Here is an 18,506-nt window from a genome sequence, read left to right on the forward strand (position 1 = left end):
TTTTACCCAGCAGGAAGCAGGAGAGATGGAGGAAGGCATGTCTTAGTGATTACTAATGAGAACATATTACTCTTAGTGAAAAGTATCTAAATAAAAAGATAGGAGGAAGTGTGAGCCTTCTCAGAGGGATTACTACAGTGCTCCCAGGCAGTCGGCCAAAGCCCTGGGTCTGTGACTACAGAGCATGACAGCACCTCACTCTGACTTCCATGTCATCTCTTCTTTTTTGTAACCGTCAGGGCTAACACGCCTCAGTTCTTGGAACTCCTGACATTTTCTGAGACATTATAAAAACTAATAAGCTCCCCTTGCTCATTTTCATTTTGATAAAAGATAACTGGAAAACCCAGCAACTCACTCCCTGAGATTTTAAAGCATATTGCAGTAATTGTGTGCTAATAGTGAGACCTCTTCAACTGTTCTGCAGACTCCTGAAAGAAGCCACATCACACTGCAGAGCTAAATCTAGACTAAATAAAACAATACGAGTCGTATATCAGGCAATGTTCCTTTGCTAGCTCTGGGATGTGTGAAAGCTCGGGTGGTGGATGGAGAGATATCTGAAGTAGAAAATTAGAGAAGAAAAAAGCAGATCTGATTTTTTTTTTTTACTGATGTTTATTCATGAGCTTCACTTAACTTGATATCCTAGGAGTTCCTGAGCCATCATTAAATCATTCTGCAGCTGTTCTTCATATGCTTCTTCCTCCAACTATAACAAAGCTCTCTGGAAACTTGCATCTTTAATGAGAGTGCTGGTTCTCTCATCGTGCAGCTGCAAAGTCTGGTCCTAGGAGTAGGAAGGGGGAAGCAGGAGAAAGATGCTGGCTCCCGAGACAAGGCTTTCTGGAGGAGTGGGGCTCTCCCCAGCTCTCATGCCTGCAGCTGCTGCCGGCCGAACTCTCCTCTCTTCCCTCCAGCGAGGCAGATACCTTTTTTTCTGGAAAATTACTGGTTTTGTTTTGCCAAGGGTGGTGTGAACTTCCAGCCTAAGAATAACCACTGAACAAGTTCACTTTGAATCGCGCTGGCTCTCCTCGCTGGAAGCCATGGCCCTTTACCCTAACCCTCAGTCCAAAGTGCCCCAAATCTGCAACAGAATCAAAGCAGAGGGAGAGGGAGGTTGGTGTGGAGATCTATTGCACAGGTTGGCTTCACCAGAAGAGGGCACAATCCTTACACTACAGAGGAGGTAGCAAATCTCTAAGCCTTCCCCCTCCACCTGGCTGCAAAGACAAACTAATTTAGTGTAGCTTGGTCAGTGTCAAAAATGCCTTTGTGAAGGTGAAATCAAGTTAAAATCCGAGGCAGAACCCGAAGTGCCTCACATAAATGCACTTCAGGGAGAAGACTTCCACAAGAAAACAAAAAAAAATAATCTTCCACTATAGATCTCTCATAAATTCACTGAGGATGCTGCAAAGAAGCATGGCCTCGTAACTCTGTTTTATCAGGCTATTTGAGATGCAAACAAGCTTTCACCTGCAGACTACTGAAGAGATACCAGATGTCAAGGGATGGATCAGATGTTGTGTTAACAGATGCTGAGATACAGATGTTAATTGGAGTCTCCATCACTAAGATGTTTTCTGCCAACCCCCTATTAAATTCTTGCATACAAGATAAGAGACAGAGGTCTCCTTGGGGAGTGCAGACCCTGCAGTCCTCCTGGATCTTCTCACTCATATTGCCATGGATTTACTCCTGCACACGCCCAAGGCAATCTGCACAGCAGTCTTCCATGCCCAGGGAGTCATGTCCAACGTATGCAGTGCCAAGACAAGGGTGTCCTCCCTGGCTTTCAGGGAGGTGGGACAGGCTGATGTTTGTCTAGTTCTGGGCTCTCCAGTTCAAGAAAGACAAGGGATTAATGGAGAGAGTCCAGCAGAGGCTACAAAGATGATCAGGGACTGGAGCATCTCTGTGATGAGGAAAGGCTGAGGGACCTGGGGCTCTTCAGCCTAGAGAAGAGCAGACTGAGAGGGGACTTCATCAGTGCTGAGCATATCTAAAGGGTGGCTGTCAAGAGGATGGGGCTAGACTCTTCTCAGTGGTGCCTGGTGACAGGACAAGGGGCAATGGGCACAAACTGGGACACGGGAAATTCCATCTCAACATGCCGAAAAAATTCTTTCTTTTCTTTGAGGGTAGCAGAGCCCTGGAACAGGCTGCCTAGAAGGGGTGTGGGGACTCCTTCTCTGGAGATATTCAAACCCGCCTGGATGCGTTCCTGTTCAACCTGCTGCAGGTGAAACTGCTTTGGTGGGGGGTTGGACTAGATGATCTCCAAAGGTCCTTTTCATCTCCAACCATTCGGTGATACTGTGACAGGTCCCTCCTCGTGAATCCACACCAGCTACCAGTGGGACTGCAGACTGGCAGAGAGGCGACTGAAAGCACATCCTCCCCATCTACAGAAAGCACCTGGGTTTGGCCAAAGAGGTTCATACAGCCATCACTGCTTCCTAGTCTGCTAGGTCCTTTCCACTTCCCTCTGACTAACCTTATGCTAGCAGCTGGTGGGATCGACACCCACCGAATTTGCAGAAGGACAGCACAGCAATAAAGTACCGGAATCCTGGGCTCTGTTTTGAGCAGCATGAATGGAAGGTGAGTCCAGTCCCACCAGGCTGAGCTTGAGATAAAGCAGCAGGAAGAATGACAGCACAAAGCAATGTGCTGCGAGAGAAAGTCTGGGGTTTTTTCATATCTTCCTGTAGGTATGACTGCCTCATCAGGCTGTCTTCTGTTCTTGGAAAAAAAGGGGATGCCACGGAGCATTAGTTGTACTCTAAAACTGTACTTGTCAGCTCAGAGACCACCTACCCACATGCAATTTTCATCACTATTCAATAGTAACTGGCCAATTTGACCCAGAAGCTACTGAATGGGTTTTAACTGCCACATTTCCCCAGGGACAAGATCTTGACATGTACAAATCAGGATATATTTGGTGATTTCAACAGAACTCCTGATTTGTACAAACTGAGGTTTGAACCCTACAGTTCATTAGTTGCTAGCTCTCATCATATTCTTTAAAAAAATAAAAATCCCAAATATTAACTTAACTGTTACAATGGCTGAGGGGGAAAAAAGAAAAAAGTCCAAAACATCCCCATAAACACAAATAAAAAACCTCACCAAACAAAAAGTGGAATATTTTGCAGACATTTTTCTCAAAGCATCTTCTGTTTTCTTTGTCTGGAAAAATCTAACCTGTTCTGTCATCAGTATTTCTCAAAATAACTGTCTTGATAAATAATCAAAGGAAAATGTCATTAATCTTACACAGCTGCAGCAAATACACAACAGCCTGGACTACATTACTCTGGATTCAAAGCAAATCTCTTCTAGCCACATTTTCCTGAAGAGTGATTTGGTATAGCTATCCTCAAAACAACTTATTTGCATTCAAAAGTAGTCACACCAATAGAAGCACAGTCTTTGTGTAAAAAAATAAATAAATTACTGTTTCCATCATGCATGTCTTACTAAGATGGAAGGCCCTGAACCTGCAAGATGCACTATCCAATTAGCCCTCTGCACATCATGGAGCCCCACTGTAAACAACAGGATCTAAGCCCTAGAAGCTGAACCTGGACAAACCCAAACAAGAAACACAAGGTGTGAGTCCGTACCTACAAAAGCACTTAACAACTTAACCTCTTGCTGTGATGGAGTCTCTTGTACGAAACCTTTTAAATCAACACTGGAAACCTTTCTAAAAGACACTATCTACATCAGGAACAAGTTACGACCTGCACCAGGCAGGAAATCATAATGGCTGTCATGAGCCTTTGACGTAAAACCAACCAAACAAAAACCCCAAACAACATACGAAAGTGATGCAAGGGATCTCTGGCTAGAGCCAGAGCACTGGTTTCAGAGCACTTAACAGTAATGATTAAACCACCTTACCTTGTTTACATCCAAATATTCTAACTTTGGCACTTCTGCTGTCTCTTGCTCCTCGCTGCTTCCTTCATCAATGTCACTGTCTTCATCCTGTGTGGAGTCTCTCTTCTGCTCCACAGAGGAAGATTTTGTGCCCTTTTTGTTGGGTTCCGTCTCTCCTGGGTTCCCAGCCACGCTGGGCTTCTTCTGCTCCACACCATCCTCACTGGGGAACGTTTCCCCTGCCACGCTACAAGAAGGACTGTCGATGCCACTGTCTCTGTTGGGAATTTTACCGTTACCGTTCAGTTCTGCTGTTGAGTCTTTATTGCCAAGCTCTCGAGAGGGCTCTTTGCTCACAGTCACAGCAGTACAGTCTTCGCGGCTTTTGTTATCGGCTATGCTTAGCTCTTTAATTTTCATTATGTCTGTGTTAGACAGATCTGCACTGCATGGTAAATCTGGCTCGTTTTCATCCGGTTCGCTTTTTTCATTTGTGGAAGAGCCGCTGGAAGCCCCCATGTCACAGTCACACGAGCTTGGTTGTTTGGGTGAGTCCAGGCCAGGCTCCATCTTAAGAGCTAAATTTAGCTGGTTTCTTTGAAGAATATGTACAGGTTGCCTGTGGGTGGAGAGAAAGCACCACAGTCATTCATATTAACACTTGGAGGTTTCAAAAGTGCCCCAAAAGAGAGGGCCTGATTATCATTTGAATCAAGTTGTATTTCTGTGCCCCCTTCACAACCCGAAGAAGTAAGTGCGTGCACACTGTTGTAATAATATCCAGCCAACAATTTCAGAAACCCCCTAGCCATAAGTTTTACTGAAATGGCACCACTACTGTCCCCGGCCTTTAGTGCTCCCCACATTGCCTTGAAGAACAGTCTGGTTTAAAGGTTTGGGGAGGGAGGAATCGTCTTTTAAGAGAAGCATTTGGTTGTAGGTTCGTTTAAACAGGAACTTATGTTTTTCAACAGAACAAAGGCTTTGGGGCAAGGTATTTTCTGGCAGAGAGAGGATGTTTTTTAAGCACAAGAGGGCACGACTTTTGCTTTTCAAAAGACACCTTACCAGGTTCACCCGGGTGATAATACATTCCAAGGCACAGCATGGTGTTTCTGCCTCCATCTCCCTCTTTATGAAAAAAATCACTCAGCTCCATCGGGCAGATTTGGTCTTCAGAGTTTTCATATGTTTGTAAAACGAGCTGGTTTTACACCAAAGCCATATATTTTATCCTATTTAATATCTCTTATATGTAAAGTTTCAGAGGAAATGCTGTTCTCCATGACGTTGTTTCACAGTATTTTGCAATTTAACTCTCCACTTCCTCCAAGAAGCAAGCTAACAGTATTCTGATGTTTACTGAATCTTAGACAGAAAACTCAATTGTTTTAGATGACAATCATCAAGTTCCTATAATGCGACATAAAGTCAACTTACTGAAAGCAGACTCTGAGCTACCTGTTTCTGGCAGAACACTTACCAAATTCAGCAAGTCTAAGCTCCTTACAAACAACTGTCTGTTACAAACTAAAAGTTGCTGAAATTCATGCTTTTATTTAAAAAAAACCCAACAAAACCAAAACCGTGCAGTCAGTCAAGCTCTGTACTTCCAGCAGAAAACATCCCAAGAGGAGTTTCTACACGATAATTACAATTGGGTTTTATTGTTCTAAGTTAAGAATGCAGAAAAGGAAGAATTAAAGCAGGTCTCGCAAAGCCATATTTACCTAATACTTTCAAATTTTTCAATAAGTGTGTTGACTCCTGCTGATATTGGTATTTCTTCCTCTCCAGGTGTGAAGCTCCTTGACGACTTGGGATCAGCTGGCAAAGGCCGAGAAGGTGCCGGAGGAATTCTTTCCTGGCCAGGTTTGAGATGGACAGGCTTAGGAGGTACTAATGAAAGAGAGGGGAAAAGACAAGAGGATAATTCTCCATCTTCTTTATCCTAAGCTGGGAACAAAATCCAAGTGCTCAGTGCAGACCGAGGAGTATCCATTCTTTCACCATCCTTCATAAACTGCACAGGTGCAGTCCCAATGAATTTCTTACACCAAAGCAAGCTGCTGTACGCTAAAAAACCATGACAGGCTTCTATTTTGTATTTCTATGGCCGTATCAGACGTGGTAACAAACCAAGTGGCTCGCAGAACTTCACCGCTTCCTTGTTACCAAACAGGATGCACAGCTCACACTTCGTTTTTGCAAATGTGCTCACCATCTCGATCACACTAATGAGCTTCCTCTCCCATGACTTTTCAAAACTCAAGCACTCTGGTGAATCTCTTATACTTGGTAGGGGGGGAGCCCAACCCAACCCACTGAAAAACAATCCCACCATGGATTTCAGTGCTTTGTGTTTGCTCGGTCGAAAATGCCACAGGCAGAACATAATAGCTTTTCTTCCTTTCATTCTCCCTCCCCCATCTCTTCTGTGGTGTAGTCTTCATAAATTTCCTTCCTCTTTTGGTTCTACATTGAGCTGTACACAGTATAAATAAAGCACACGTTGTAAGAACGTATTTGTTCTGCTTAAGGATTCACTAGGAGGCAAAGGTACAAAGTTTAATACAGTATTTTAAAAAAAAAGTAACATAATTTAAATGTAATGTAATTTTAAAAAATTTATTCGGACCTTATACTGATTGCAGAGTAAATGGTTTTGGAAATACTCAAGCAGTAAGCCCTGGCAACAGGTTCAGGTGCCGTTACAGTTCCACAGGGTGAGAGCGGGCACAGAAGGGGGGAACCGACTGCGCCATCCCTCCCGCCAGTCTGCACTGCCCAGAGACATAGCATCTTAAACGAGGAAACTAAATATGTGTTTCATTGAACAGCATATATTTCAAGCATTTCCAATTTTTAAATGGTCCATATGGCACATCAGCCAAATGTGATTAACGCTGTAATGGAGTTTTAATTAGTAACTGTTCTAGATGTAATTTGAGGGTTACTTTCTTTAGGAGAAGCATACGTATCCAAAAACACAATTCCTGTTGTCCCTGCCCTGCAGAAGGCTCTGCATCTGTTCTAAGCTCCACATCAGCCCCGATGTCCTCCCTGCCCCAGCAGATGGGGATCTGCTGGCGTCTTTGTCTGAGCTCAGTGATGAAGGACTGCTAAAGAGTTTTTGAGCCCTGAATATAGTTCAGATTTTAAATTGCCTACATTACTGAGTTTATTTCAGCACAAAAGAATAAATCCAAATCTTCTAAGGATTTGAGATTTAATGAGACGCTTCCTATAAAAGGACTGATTTGCCCAGTCTCCAAAACCATCTGTCTTAATATAAAGTTGTTAATAGTTCAATTTTGAAAACACCACCACAAAACCTCTCACACAGCAATAACAGGTAAGCAGGAAAAGAAACCCATCTTGCATGTAATTGGGAAAGTGGAGCTCTATGTTTTGTTCAGCAGCTTTTCACTCGCACACCATGTGACCTGTGAGTACCTGGCCACTTTTCTCCTTGTGAAAACAACACAAAACAACCTAAAAAACCGTAGCCATGCAGCCATCTGGCTCATTGAGCCACAAAAGGCAAGCTCTAGGCTCTTTTACCGAAGGCACACAAGGCATCAGGCAGACAGAGCAGAACCTACCCTGTGCTACTGGGCCCTTCCTAGTTTCAGACTGGCCCAAACACTCACAAGTTCACTGCCAAAGCCGTTACACTAAGGTCAACGGGTGTCACTGCTGTCCACACAAACATTTTATGTCTTTCCTGTTAGTGGGCTCCACCTGAATCACCTGAGACAACACACTCTGCACTGGACAAAAAGGAAGGAGGAAAAGACTTTTGTTAGTTCTGAATTTTTATTTACTGAAATAGTTTTGAGAAATGGCAACATCAGCACGGAGGCAAAGCTGCTGACATTATCAAGCGCTGCATAAGAAACAAAATTTAAACCACACAAGAAGTGTACTCCAGAGCTGACCCAAAAAGCCTACATCCAGAATTTAGAAGGAAGGAGTGTTATTTATCACAACATGGACTTTTACATTCAGAACCATCTTAGACTTCTACAAAATAGTGTGTGAAAGATCTGCACATGAAACCCAAGCAACACCAGCTCATCTGCACGTGAGCCATCATCATCACAACTAAATGAACGGTCAGCCCCAGAAAAAACGTAAGTGCTGCCTTTTGGTAGGGATCCAGGCCCCAAAGAGAGAGCCCAAGAGAGCTCCTGCCCACATTCTGAAGCACCTTCCACACAGGAACCAACCACACAGGAACCAACGCTGCCGGCTTCTTTCTGCAGGTCCCAGGCAAAAAGCAGCAGGACCTCGGATGCAGCTTCCAGTGCCCATGATGTGCACAGAGAAGTAAACTGGGGGAGGAAAGCAAGCCAGCCAGCTACACAGAAAAGATCAGTATTATGGAGCATGTTTCAGGGGGCACCTGAAGGCTGAAGCTGCACTGGAATGGTATTTCCCCACTCTTCCTCCTCCTGGAGGTTTTACACAGCAGCCCATTGCTATTTGGAGGAGGCAGGAACCAAGACACAAAATCTTTGTTGCAGAAGAAACAGAAGTAATAATGAGAAGCAGCAGGAGTGGATTAGAAAAGAGAAAGGCACAGTGAAATATGTTGGAGAAGGTACTGTCCAGGCCTGACCCTGGGTCTGTAGAACAGCAGGCAACAAGGACCCTCCCCTCACCGCAAAACGAGCAGCTCAGCCTCTGCGTTACTTCAGACAGGCAACAAGGACTCTCCAACGAGCAGCTCAGCCTCTGCGTTACTTCAGCCTCCCTGGCCATGAATTTCTCTCTCACAAGTGCCTCCCCTACAGTCATGCAAACAGTCAACATGCATTTATTAGCGATTTGATGGAGGCATTCCCATCAGTCACCCCAGCACCGGTGGTCTGTTGTGACTTGCCAGGAAAAACAAGAGATCTGAACTTGCAGATTTACTGAGTTCAGATAAGGCCCCTTGACAAGAGGAGACCAAAAAACCACACATCATCAAGCAGATTATGAAGGGTTATCCCCTAGGAAGTGAATACACTCAAAAAAAGAATAAATGACCCAACAGCACAGCCTTGGGTGGAGGTAGAGAGATGCAACTAGAGTCTCAGGTGGTGATGCCAGCACATCCCATCCAACAAATCAACCAGAAACAGGCCTTAATGAGCCATCCATGTAGCTCTACGGAGGAAGCCCTGGGAAGAAAGGTTCTTGCATAAAAATACCAATAAAAAACTGAGGAAGAATGCAAGGAGATGCATCACACTGTCACAACTACTTTTTTTTTTTTGGACATGGCTACCAGGAGGAAGCAAGGATGGTTTACAGGAAAAATGTCAACTGCAATATAGTCAATTTCATAAAAACAACTTTCCTTTTTTTAACTTATTTTGACAATTTAGCTTTTCTGGATAGGCATGAAGTGTTTTCCTTTCTTTACTGGGTATTCAAACCATATAGTAACAGGAGATCAATGGGAGAAAAGCCATTTCAAAGTCAATAAAAGGGAAGAGAAAAAAATATTGTCCCATATTCCGTTCCTTGCAAAGCATCGCACATGTTGCTCTCCACTGTCATACGTAAGCTAATTGCAGATACTTTTTTAAAGTAGCTTTATTATAAAGAAGTGAAATAATAAAATCATTACTTAAAATTTATGACTAAGAAGTGTCTTTCAGGAAGATGACTGACATATCCATGACCAAGACTTGTAACGCCAATTTGCAGATTTGGCCGACGTGGCTCACTCCAAGACAACATTAGGTGGTCTGATTTTCGGGTATTGTGTACTGCACAACAGTCTTTCATGGGAGTTTTCGCTGGGACTCCTGTTTCTTCTGGGACTACTATTACAGTGACATCAAGAAGCCCAGCAAACTGAGTTCTGTCAAAAAAAGCATTAGCCAGTATCACAGAATCATAGAATGGTCTTGGTTGGAAGGGACCTGTCAGATCATCAAGTCCAACTGTAATCCCAGCACTGCCAAACCCACCACTAACCCATGTCCCTTGGCACCATGTCTGCCCAGCTTTTAAATACCTCCAGGGATGGTGACTCCACCACTACCTTGGGCAGCCTCTTCCGAGGCTTGACAACCCTCCCTTTTGGTGAAAAAATTGTTCCCAATCTCCATCCTAAACCTCCCCGGCGCAACTTGAGGCCATTTCCTCTTGTCCCATCACCTGTTCCTTGGGAGAAGAGACTGACCCCCCCTTTCTACACCCTCATTTCAGGGAGTTGGAGAGAGCAAGAAGGTCTCCCCTCAGCCTCCTTTTCTCCAGGCCCTTCTCTGGACTTGCTCCAGCACTTCAATGTCTTTCCTGTCATGAGGGGCCCAAAACTGCACACAGCTCTTGAGGTGGGGCCTCCTCAGTGCCCAGTACAGGGGGACGGTCACTGCCCTACTCCTACTGGCCACACTGTTCCTGACACAGGCCAGGATGCTGTTGGCCTTCTTGGCCACCTGAGCACACTGCTGGCTAATATTCAGTTGGCTGTCGACCAACATCCCGAGGTCCTTTTCTGCCAAGAGTCACTAATCAAGAAAGCATTTTGCCTTTGGGTGTTTATTTCACCTCATTAACAAATTTTCATTTTCGTTAACCAGCCAGTAAGATACACTGTCTTCTTTGGTTCAAGGTTATGGCTGTAATGGGCCAGAGAGCTTGGATATGTTTGAGCAGCAGAAAGAAGTAGCAGTACCTCTCTCAGTGATGGAAACACTAATCTAGTTAGATCACACTAATCTAACTTGGGTAACTTTCAAGCATGGTTTGAATCAAGCTTAGTAGGCTCCTTCCAACTTTTCTGAAATACTTGCACACAAATAGCCATGCTATGTCCTCAGTAATTGGAAATCAGGGCAATAGGTACAACAGGAAAGAATCTACACCAGCTGAATTCATTCAGTTTCTTACTGAACAGACACTTCTACTATTTCTTTTTATTGTTACATCCATGGAACACCCACTAATTAAACCTGGACAACCAAGACCTCCAGGTGAAAGCTCCATAAATACACAGCCCGCGTGAGAGGTTTCAAGCATGAACTAGTAAAGTAACATTTAAGGTCTACTTCCAGAATCAGAAAATACAATACTTTCTTTGTACTTGTTTAAGGCCAAATGCATATCAGAAAATTGCTTCTGTATAGGCATTTGAATTGGGAGGGGGTGGTGGTGCAGGGGCTCAGTTTGTACAACACACCCTAATAGTGACCAAAATATCTTTTCTTTGTTTCTCACATGACAATGATCATCTATCCCATGGACGTGCTTCTTGAAAAAAAATTTGGTTTATAAACTCTTTATCTTCTTCAGACTCACCCTCCTTTGTTCCAAAAGCAGCTCAAACTACATACTTTCTGCATCTGCAATTACTTTAACGCAAACACCCATTATATACAATATTTTAACTAATTCTACAAAGCAGGGGGTGATGGCAGTGGAAGCACTTGACAAATTGACATTACAAAGAGAGATCACATACTGTTTCACTGATGGAGAAACATGAAAACAATTTATCCTCTTTTCAAGAAATTTGCTGCAGTCTTTTTTTTTAGCATTCAGAAGTTTTAGGGAGGAAAAGCCTCAGGAGACTAGAAGACCTGCCTGGAGACCAGCTGGAACATACTTCTTCCTGTCTTCTCCTCTACCACACTTTGGGATTGCCACCTATTTGACTGTGAGTCTGGCAGGTCTGTGGAATTACCACAGCCCCTACCTTGCACTTGCATGGTTTAGCTTCTATTTAGCATTTTTAAAATACATTCGTTCCATTTAGGCATTTCCTGTTGCTATGTGTAGTTCTTAACATAGATGGAAAACAGACCAGGTTTAAACAATAAGCTATTCTTATCTAAATATTTTATTAAAAAAAAATTAATAAAGAATGAAAACAATATTGCTAAATTAAACTTATACTTCACAGCTGCTTGAGGTATAACAACAGTACAGGAAATATAAATTGACAAGTGAAGTAACCTGTTATTCCTGAACCAGTTTCTTCTTGAAGGTTTCCTTACAAGGTTATCTAACATTGGAAAAAATGAACACAATAAAACCCTACCAGCTGTACTTGAACCTTAGAACAAAAAAGTACCTATTATGCTGTGACTCAAAATTAAAACAATTTATTTAAAAATATTACACTTCATGTGTGATAGAAGCTAGTACAATTGCTAGAAGGACAAAGCCACTTGCCTTGGGGTTTCTGGGGAGGATGCATTTTGGCCAGTGGAGCTTTGGTTTTGGGCTTCCTTCCAGTTTGATGGATACATTGCACCGGGCTGACGTGCTGCAGTTCCCCACATGCTTCCAACGCCGGATTTGAGTCAATGTGACATTTGATTTGAAAAGGAGAACAAGGGCAACCTGAGGGAAGGGGGAGAAAAAAGTCAGTATTTATTTAATCCTGTAGAAAATTTGTTCTACTTCTAGAAGCGTATCACTTATTCCAGCTCCTGAGGAAAGGGGAAGGGGTAGAAGAGGGGGAGCCATTCACTCACAAGTTATTACAATCAATATATCCAGCCCTAATAATCATGTCAAACCAGCTGACTGATAAGACAAACAGGATTTCATAATCGTATCTTTAATTACTTATTTACTTTTTTACTATGGATACCCAAAATAATAAATAATAAAATCTATTTCAACAGGATTTCTCCAAAAAGAAATACAAGTGCAGCATCATATTATCTGGTAAAATACACCTAAGTTAGGGTGAATTATAACCGTGTCCCGTGTGCGGGGAATGGTACAAGCACCAGTCTTTCATTCAGGCTGCATTTTACCGCGGTTTCTTATTCCTCCTTACATAAAATATTAACATTCTTGAAAGGGCTCCCGTCTAGAAGATGCCATTAAGATATGATCCAGTGGGAAAACAGAGAAAGAAGTGATTAATATGTTTGTTTGTCTTTTAATTTAACATTTTTGATTCACTGCTGTGGGCACTGTGGAAATAAACCCATATATCCACTTTTAGATAGTGCATTTGGGGTTTTTTGGACTGCAGCTACATGAAATCCTCACATCAGCTTTACTAGTGTGTTAAAAGAAGGTAGAAAAAAAAGGAATTTAAAAAGGACTGCGGTTTAAAATTGCTGCATATGAACACATGAATATACATGCTTCTAGCAGTACTGAGACGGGGAAAACATATCAAATACAGAAATTGGAACACTGATCCATTTAAAAAAATAGCAAAGAAAACATGACAAACATTCTTTCCGTATTCCCATTTTCAAGTGGACTAGCTGAAATTACCAGCATCTTGCTGGAGTGAGCGGGGACCTGTATCACGCAGAAAGGCTTCATCTAAATGTGAAAAATCCATCTTCCCCTTCCTGTGGTGTGCTCAAGAACGTGGCATTCGCTTCACAAATGCAACCTACTCTTGGCCAGATTTATACTACGATTAAAAAACTGACATGACAAGCACCTCCATCCACATCAACTAAATTATCCTGGGTTTACACTAACGGTATTAAATCAGGATGTGACCTTTTGCATAAAGACTTTGAAATCTGAGCCGCACAGACTGCTCGGGAAGATTAGCTGAGAGCCAGCTTCAAAATGCAGACACTTTCACAGTGACACAGATTTTTTTTTTTTAGAATAAGCATAAAATAGTAGTCAATTTTGCTGACAAAAATAGATTCAGATGGCATGAGTCTATTTACTGGTCTCTGCCACCCAAATATACAACCCCTGCATTGCTCAGTATGGCTGCCAGTTGTTGCTGTTGAAACTTCATTAGCATTTCCACCACAAAATCTGCTTTTCAGCAGATTTGAGACCAGCTATTAAAATATCCTTCCAGCTGAAACCAGGAATTTATAAGTACTAGGTTTCATTCAAATATAATTTCACTTATCAGAAAAATGCAGTGGAAGTAGAGTAGATTATTAGAGCAGATTAATAGATTATTGCAAACACATCATCACAGAAAGAGCTTAAGCAGATGCCTGAGCTCTGGCTACCAGGAGCTCCCTGTGATGGCAGCAGCACCGCGATGGGTCAGCTGTTTAGTGGAAGGACTGAGACTTCTTCTTTATTCACAGTAGCTCAGCACAGCAAGAAATTAAAATAGTGCACAAGGGAAAAGCTCCGATTTGAGAAAAGAAAAAGGCCAGCACACAAAAAGCAGAGCTCAGTGTTTCAGCAGGTATTCTGGAAGGCAATGCAGCCATGCTGTATTTTCCTAAAAATTACTTTAATGATCCAATTCTCAGTGGGCAAATCTCTGCACCTACAACAGCTCCAGAAGAGACCAGCAGACACCTCAACCCATGCCGTGGGGCATCCCAAGCCAAGCCCAGCTCCCTCTGGGCTGACAAAGCACTGGTTGCCCTCAGCATGTCCTGGACATCCTCAACCACTGCCACGAAAAGGGACTGTCTTGTTGGCATAATTTTGAAAAGTTTCAAAAGGAACTAAAACCCAATTCCGTTTTCTTTCCTACTGAGGTTTATCACTGCGAAAGCAGGCCCAAGCACCCTCCTTTCTTACTGATAAAAATAAGAGCTAGTGGTTACTTGCTTGCTTTGAAGTGCATGGCACCACCAGGCACCTCTTATATCAAATCTAAAAACTCTTACGACCTGCTTATGTTGCCAAAAAGCAGAGTGCTTTGATCCGTATTTTACAAATTTTTCTCTTCTACTGTATAATCCCATCAAACAATCAAGGTACAAGATCATCCACTGGTTAACTACTCAGATGTGTCCATCTTGCCCAAGCTTGGCTCTGAATGCTACTTCCCACTAAACAAAACCTGATATTAACCAAAAAAAAAAAAAAACCAAACCACCCCAAACCACAGTATTTTATATCATCTTGATATTGCATATATAGGTTACTGCTGAAAATATGCCACTGTTCACCTACTGCCGGCACTTAACCCAAGCATTTATTGACAGTACATCCAAAGAGCACAAAGAAGAAAATAAAATTGATAAGTAGTTGGAAAGAAGAAGAACTTCGAAAGCCACAAATGCCTTAAACACCAAATGCAGTGCTGGCCCTAAATCAAGAAAAATATGCATAGGTGAAACCACAGAAGTGGTTTTCATTCTTTTTTATTTAATTTAAGCCAAGATGGTTCTCTCTATTCATCTCTGATGTGGGCCCTAAGGGCTGCTTTTTGCACACAAGACAAAAATCCACTTTCCTTACATATTTTTTCAAGTGCTATAAAATTATCTGTGAAAACAAGATTTACTGGATTATTTCACATGGAATTGTCTGAAAGTAAAATCCAGTGTCTGCCGAGGCGCTCCAGGGTGCTCCTGGGCACGGAAAACAAGAGGGACAACATGAATAAGGTCCAGGAATAGCCCAGGTAGCCACCTGCGAGATGTCCATGGTTCTGCCAGATGCTTCCAGAGGAGGGAGTGGGTGACGGGCCCTCCGTTGCCTTCCCCCCCGCACCCACCAAACCTGCGGGACCTGCCGCAGAAACCCCCTCCTCTTCGTGGAGTGCGGGATTGTGCAAACCCTCCCCAGACCGGCTCAGCCATGGGACACTCAGGAAGTACACCGCTATGCGCAAATTATTTGTTTCCAAACCTTATAAAAAGCTACTAACTATTAATAAAGAGTTATTCCCAGAGAGCCTGGCTGATCCCTGGTTACCTTTGACAAACAGCCCAGAAACCCCCCGCACCTTGCGCTGCATCCCCAGCAGCGTGGCCAGCAGGGCGAGGGGGATTCTGCCCCCCCTGGTCCGCTCTGGGGAGACACCCCCCAGTGCTGCCTCCAGCTCTGGGGCCACCACCAGCAGAAGGACATGGACCTGTTGGGGATGCTGGGAGGGCAGGACCCCCTCTACTGTGAGGACAGGCTGAGAGAGTTGGGGGGTTCAGCCTGGAGAAGAGAAGGCTCCGGGGAGAACTTGGAGCTCCTTCCAGTCCCTCAAGGGGCTCCAGGAAAGCTGGGGAGGGACTCTGGATCGGGGAGGGGAGCGCTAGGGGGAGGGGGAAGGGTTTGACACTGGAAGAGGGGAGATTGAGATGAGATCTGGGGAAGAACTTTGCTGTGAGAGTGGTGAGAGCCTGGCCCAGGGTGCCCCGAGAAGCTGTGGCTGCCCCATCCCTGGAGGGGTTCAAGGCCAGGTTGGAGGGGGCTTGGAGCAACCTGGTGTGGTGGGGGGTGTCCCTGCCCAGGGCAGGGGGTGGCACTGGATGGTCTTTAAGGTCCCTTCCAACCCAAACCACTCTATGATTCTATGACAACCCTGGGTAGAAAGTTCCCACCCGTCAAGCCCGGCAGAGCTCTGTGAACCCCAGCCTGCGCCTCCAGACGTAGGAAACTCTGCTGCACAACTCAGCCTTCCTACCTGCAAGCCTTGTGTCTCTCAGGTGTTTCAGCTCAAGTACTTCATGGCTTGTTTGTAATTCTACCCACATGAACAACGCTGCTTACAATTCCTCTGTTCAAAACCAATCAAAGCAGAAAAGGGGAAAGATGATGCTTTCCAGAGATAATATTTTACGTTAATAAAATAAAATAATAATGTACTTAAGGCTCTTACTAAGGTAAAACTTAAATGAAACTTCTGAAAAATGCCTAAGATAATGTACAATTTATATTTTCACTGAAGTGGTAAAATAACTTGTCTTTTTGACAGAATTCAACACCACCAGGAAACTCTTTCATGGCACAGAAAAATTTCTCAAGCATCTCCCCTTTTCCTCACTAACCTGTTTGCAACCAGAAGAAAGCCTGTATTTTTAAAAAATTTCTCTTAGATGCTGTCACAAAATTGAAGGCTATGATGTATTTTTCTATTAGATTAAGATAAAATATAAGGATTTTGGGTATTCCACTGAGAGTAGTACTAAAGAGTCCAGTCGAACCCAAGCAGCTGAACTTCAGTTCTCAGGCTTTTTTGGATTTGGATCTTGTGCCTGCCACCTTGTCCCCAGGTACCAGCCTTCAACAATAATCCCAGTTCAAAATGAAAAGCATCTTGGAGGCCTGTGACAGACAGCAGCAAGAACCAGAAATGCTATGACAAGCTACTGGTTTGGCACATCCTATGTCTGCTGATCAGACAGCACTTCACACCCAGCCCTCTTTTAGAGGACAAGGACTTTTTTGCTGAAATGAAGGAAGCCTTCACCTCCCCTCCCCGCGGAGGGTGTGCAGGGAGTCAAAGGAATGACAAACACTGGGCTAACAGAAAAAGGCTCTACAGACCAGACACACAGGGAAGGCACTGATAAACACCACCACCTTTAGAAGTTTGCTTTCACCGCAAATGAATACCAGCGGGGGATTTCTCCATCCATCCATCCATCCATCCATCCATCCATCCATCCAGAGTGATGAACATGACTTTGGATGCCTGCTCAAGGGAGGCTTGGTCAGGGGCAATTTTACGATGCCCAAACCTGGGACCCCCAGGACAGGGGAGGGTCTTCCCAGGTCTGAGAAACCCACAACAATTTATTGTTGTTTAAACAATTATTCTCTCACCCAATGACCCCTCCCCACCCAGCAAGGGGAATCGGGGAAAAAACAAGGAAACACAAGGCTTGGAATATAAATGGATGTATTAGGATAAGGCTAAATAATCAACATTAATAATACTAAGGATCCAGCATTGATCCCAATACCGATATAAAATACATGAGGACCATCCCCAGCCCATTCTCTTGGCAGGAAGCCGTGCCCTCCCCCCAGGGACAGACAATGGGGGACCCTGTGAGCGCTGTGGCTTCGGGAGCAAGGGAAGGGCTCAGGGCTCCGGCACCAGGCAAGGGGCTCTCTGGACCCACCACCATCAAGGGAGAGGGAGAACTTCTCAGTGAACTTCCTAATTTATATGAAATGTGATGTTTGTGCTATGAAATAACCCTGTTGGCAGCTTGGGTCAAGTGCCTGGGTCTCGCTCCTCCTTGTCCCCACACCTGGAGAGTTCGAAAACACCGAGGTCTCGAATCCCACAGAGCCTAGCTGGCTATAAAGCTAATATTTGCACACATTCAGACACTAGAGTCTTCCAAAAGTGCAGTATTTCCAAACATTAGAAGATAAATTAGTCCTGTGTCGCTCAACCCAGGACACCAGGTCTCCTGGCTGCCCCCGCAGGCAGCATGACCCCAGCCATGGAGCCCCTGCTGCTCCTCCTCAGGGAGACCTCCCCTGCCATCTCAAGGGAAGAGAAAACAGTCTTAGTGACCAGTGGAAAGCCCTTCCTACTCCTGCCATTGCTGCTGTCATCCACTGCCCTCACCCACGAGTTAAACTCTGTGGGCTTCCCAATACTTGCTGATTTAGGCTGTCTGCAACATCAGCAAAGTCAACAGCTCCAAAAACCCATCAGGATCAACTGTAAGCGTGGAAACACATTACAATTCTCTAATCTTTCTTCAAGCATCTAAAAGCGAAAGTATTCCAGATGGAAACCAGCTGTTGCATCCAGAAATGCATCCTGTAGCAGTGTCTTCATTTCTAATGCTGTTTTGTAGTCTGTATCATGCACAGCAAATGGAAAAGCAACCAGCAGTAGTCTGATTAAACACCTGTCTGCAGGAAAATACACAAAAATAAATGAACTAGAATCTATAAAACAGTAAAAAACATTTATGATGCTAACAGGAGTCTGGACAATTAAGCATGTG

General features: G+C 43.9%; 1 protein-coding gene across 3 annotated transcripts in view; it reads right to left on the minus strand.

Moving 5' to 3' along the window:
• Positions 1-18,506, minus strand: part of FGD3 (FYVE, RhoGEF and PH domain containing 3) — an 83,142-nt gene that overhangs the window by 41,495 nt on the left and 23,141 nt on the right. For all 3 annotated transcript variants that reach the window (XR_001413089.1, XM_014951550.1, XM_014951551.1), the window contains exons 2-4: positions 12,076-12,246; positions 5,628-5,796; positions 3,919-4,516 (exon numbers count right to left, since the gene is read on the minus strand). Coding sequence is in view for 2 of the 3 variants with exons in the window: in XM_014951550.1 (XP_014807036.1) it covers positions 3,919-4,516; positions 5,628-5,796; positions 12,076-12,100 (792 nt within the window). In the remaining variant the exon portion in view is untranslated. The remainder of the gene's footprint in view (positions 1-3,918; positions 4,517-5,627; positions 5,797-12,075; positions 12,247-18,506) is intronic.

The sequence above is a fragment of the Calidris pugnax genome, unplaced genomic scaffold (genome assembly GCF_001431845.1).
Source record: "Calidris pugnax isolate Ruff unplaced genomic scaffold, ASM143184v1 scaffold203, whole genome shotgun sequence".
Lineage (NCBI taxonomy): Eukaryota > Metazoa > Chordata > Aves > Charadriiformes > Scolopacidae > Calidris > Calidris pugnax.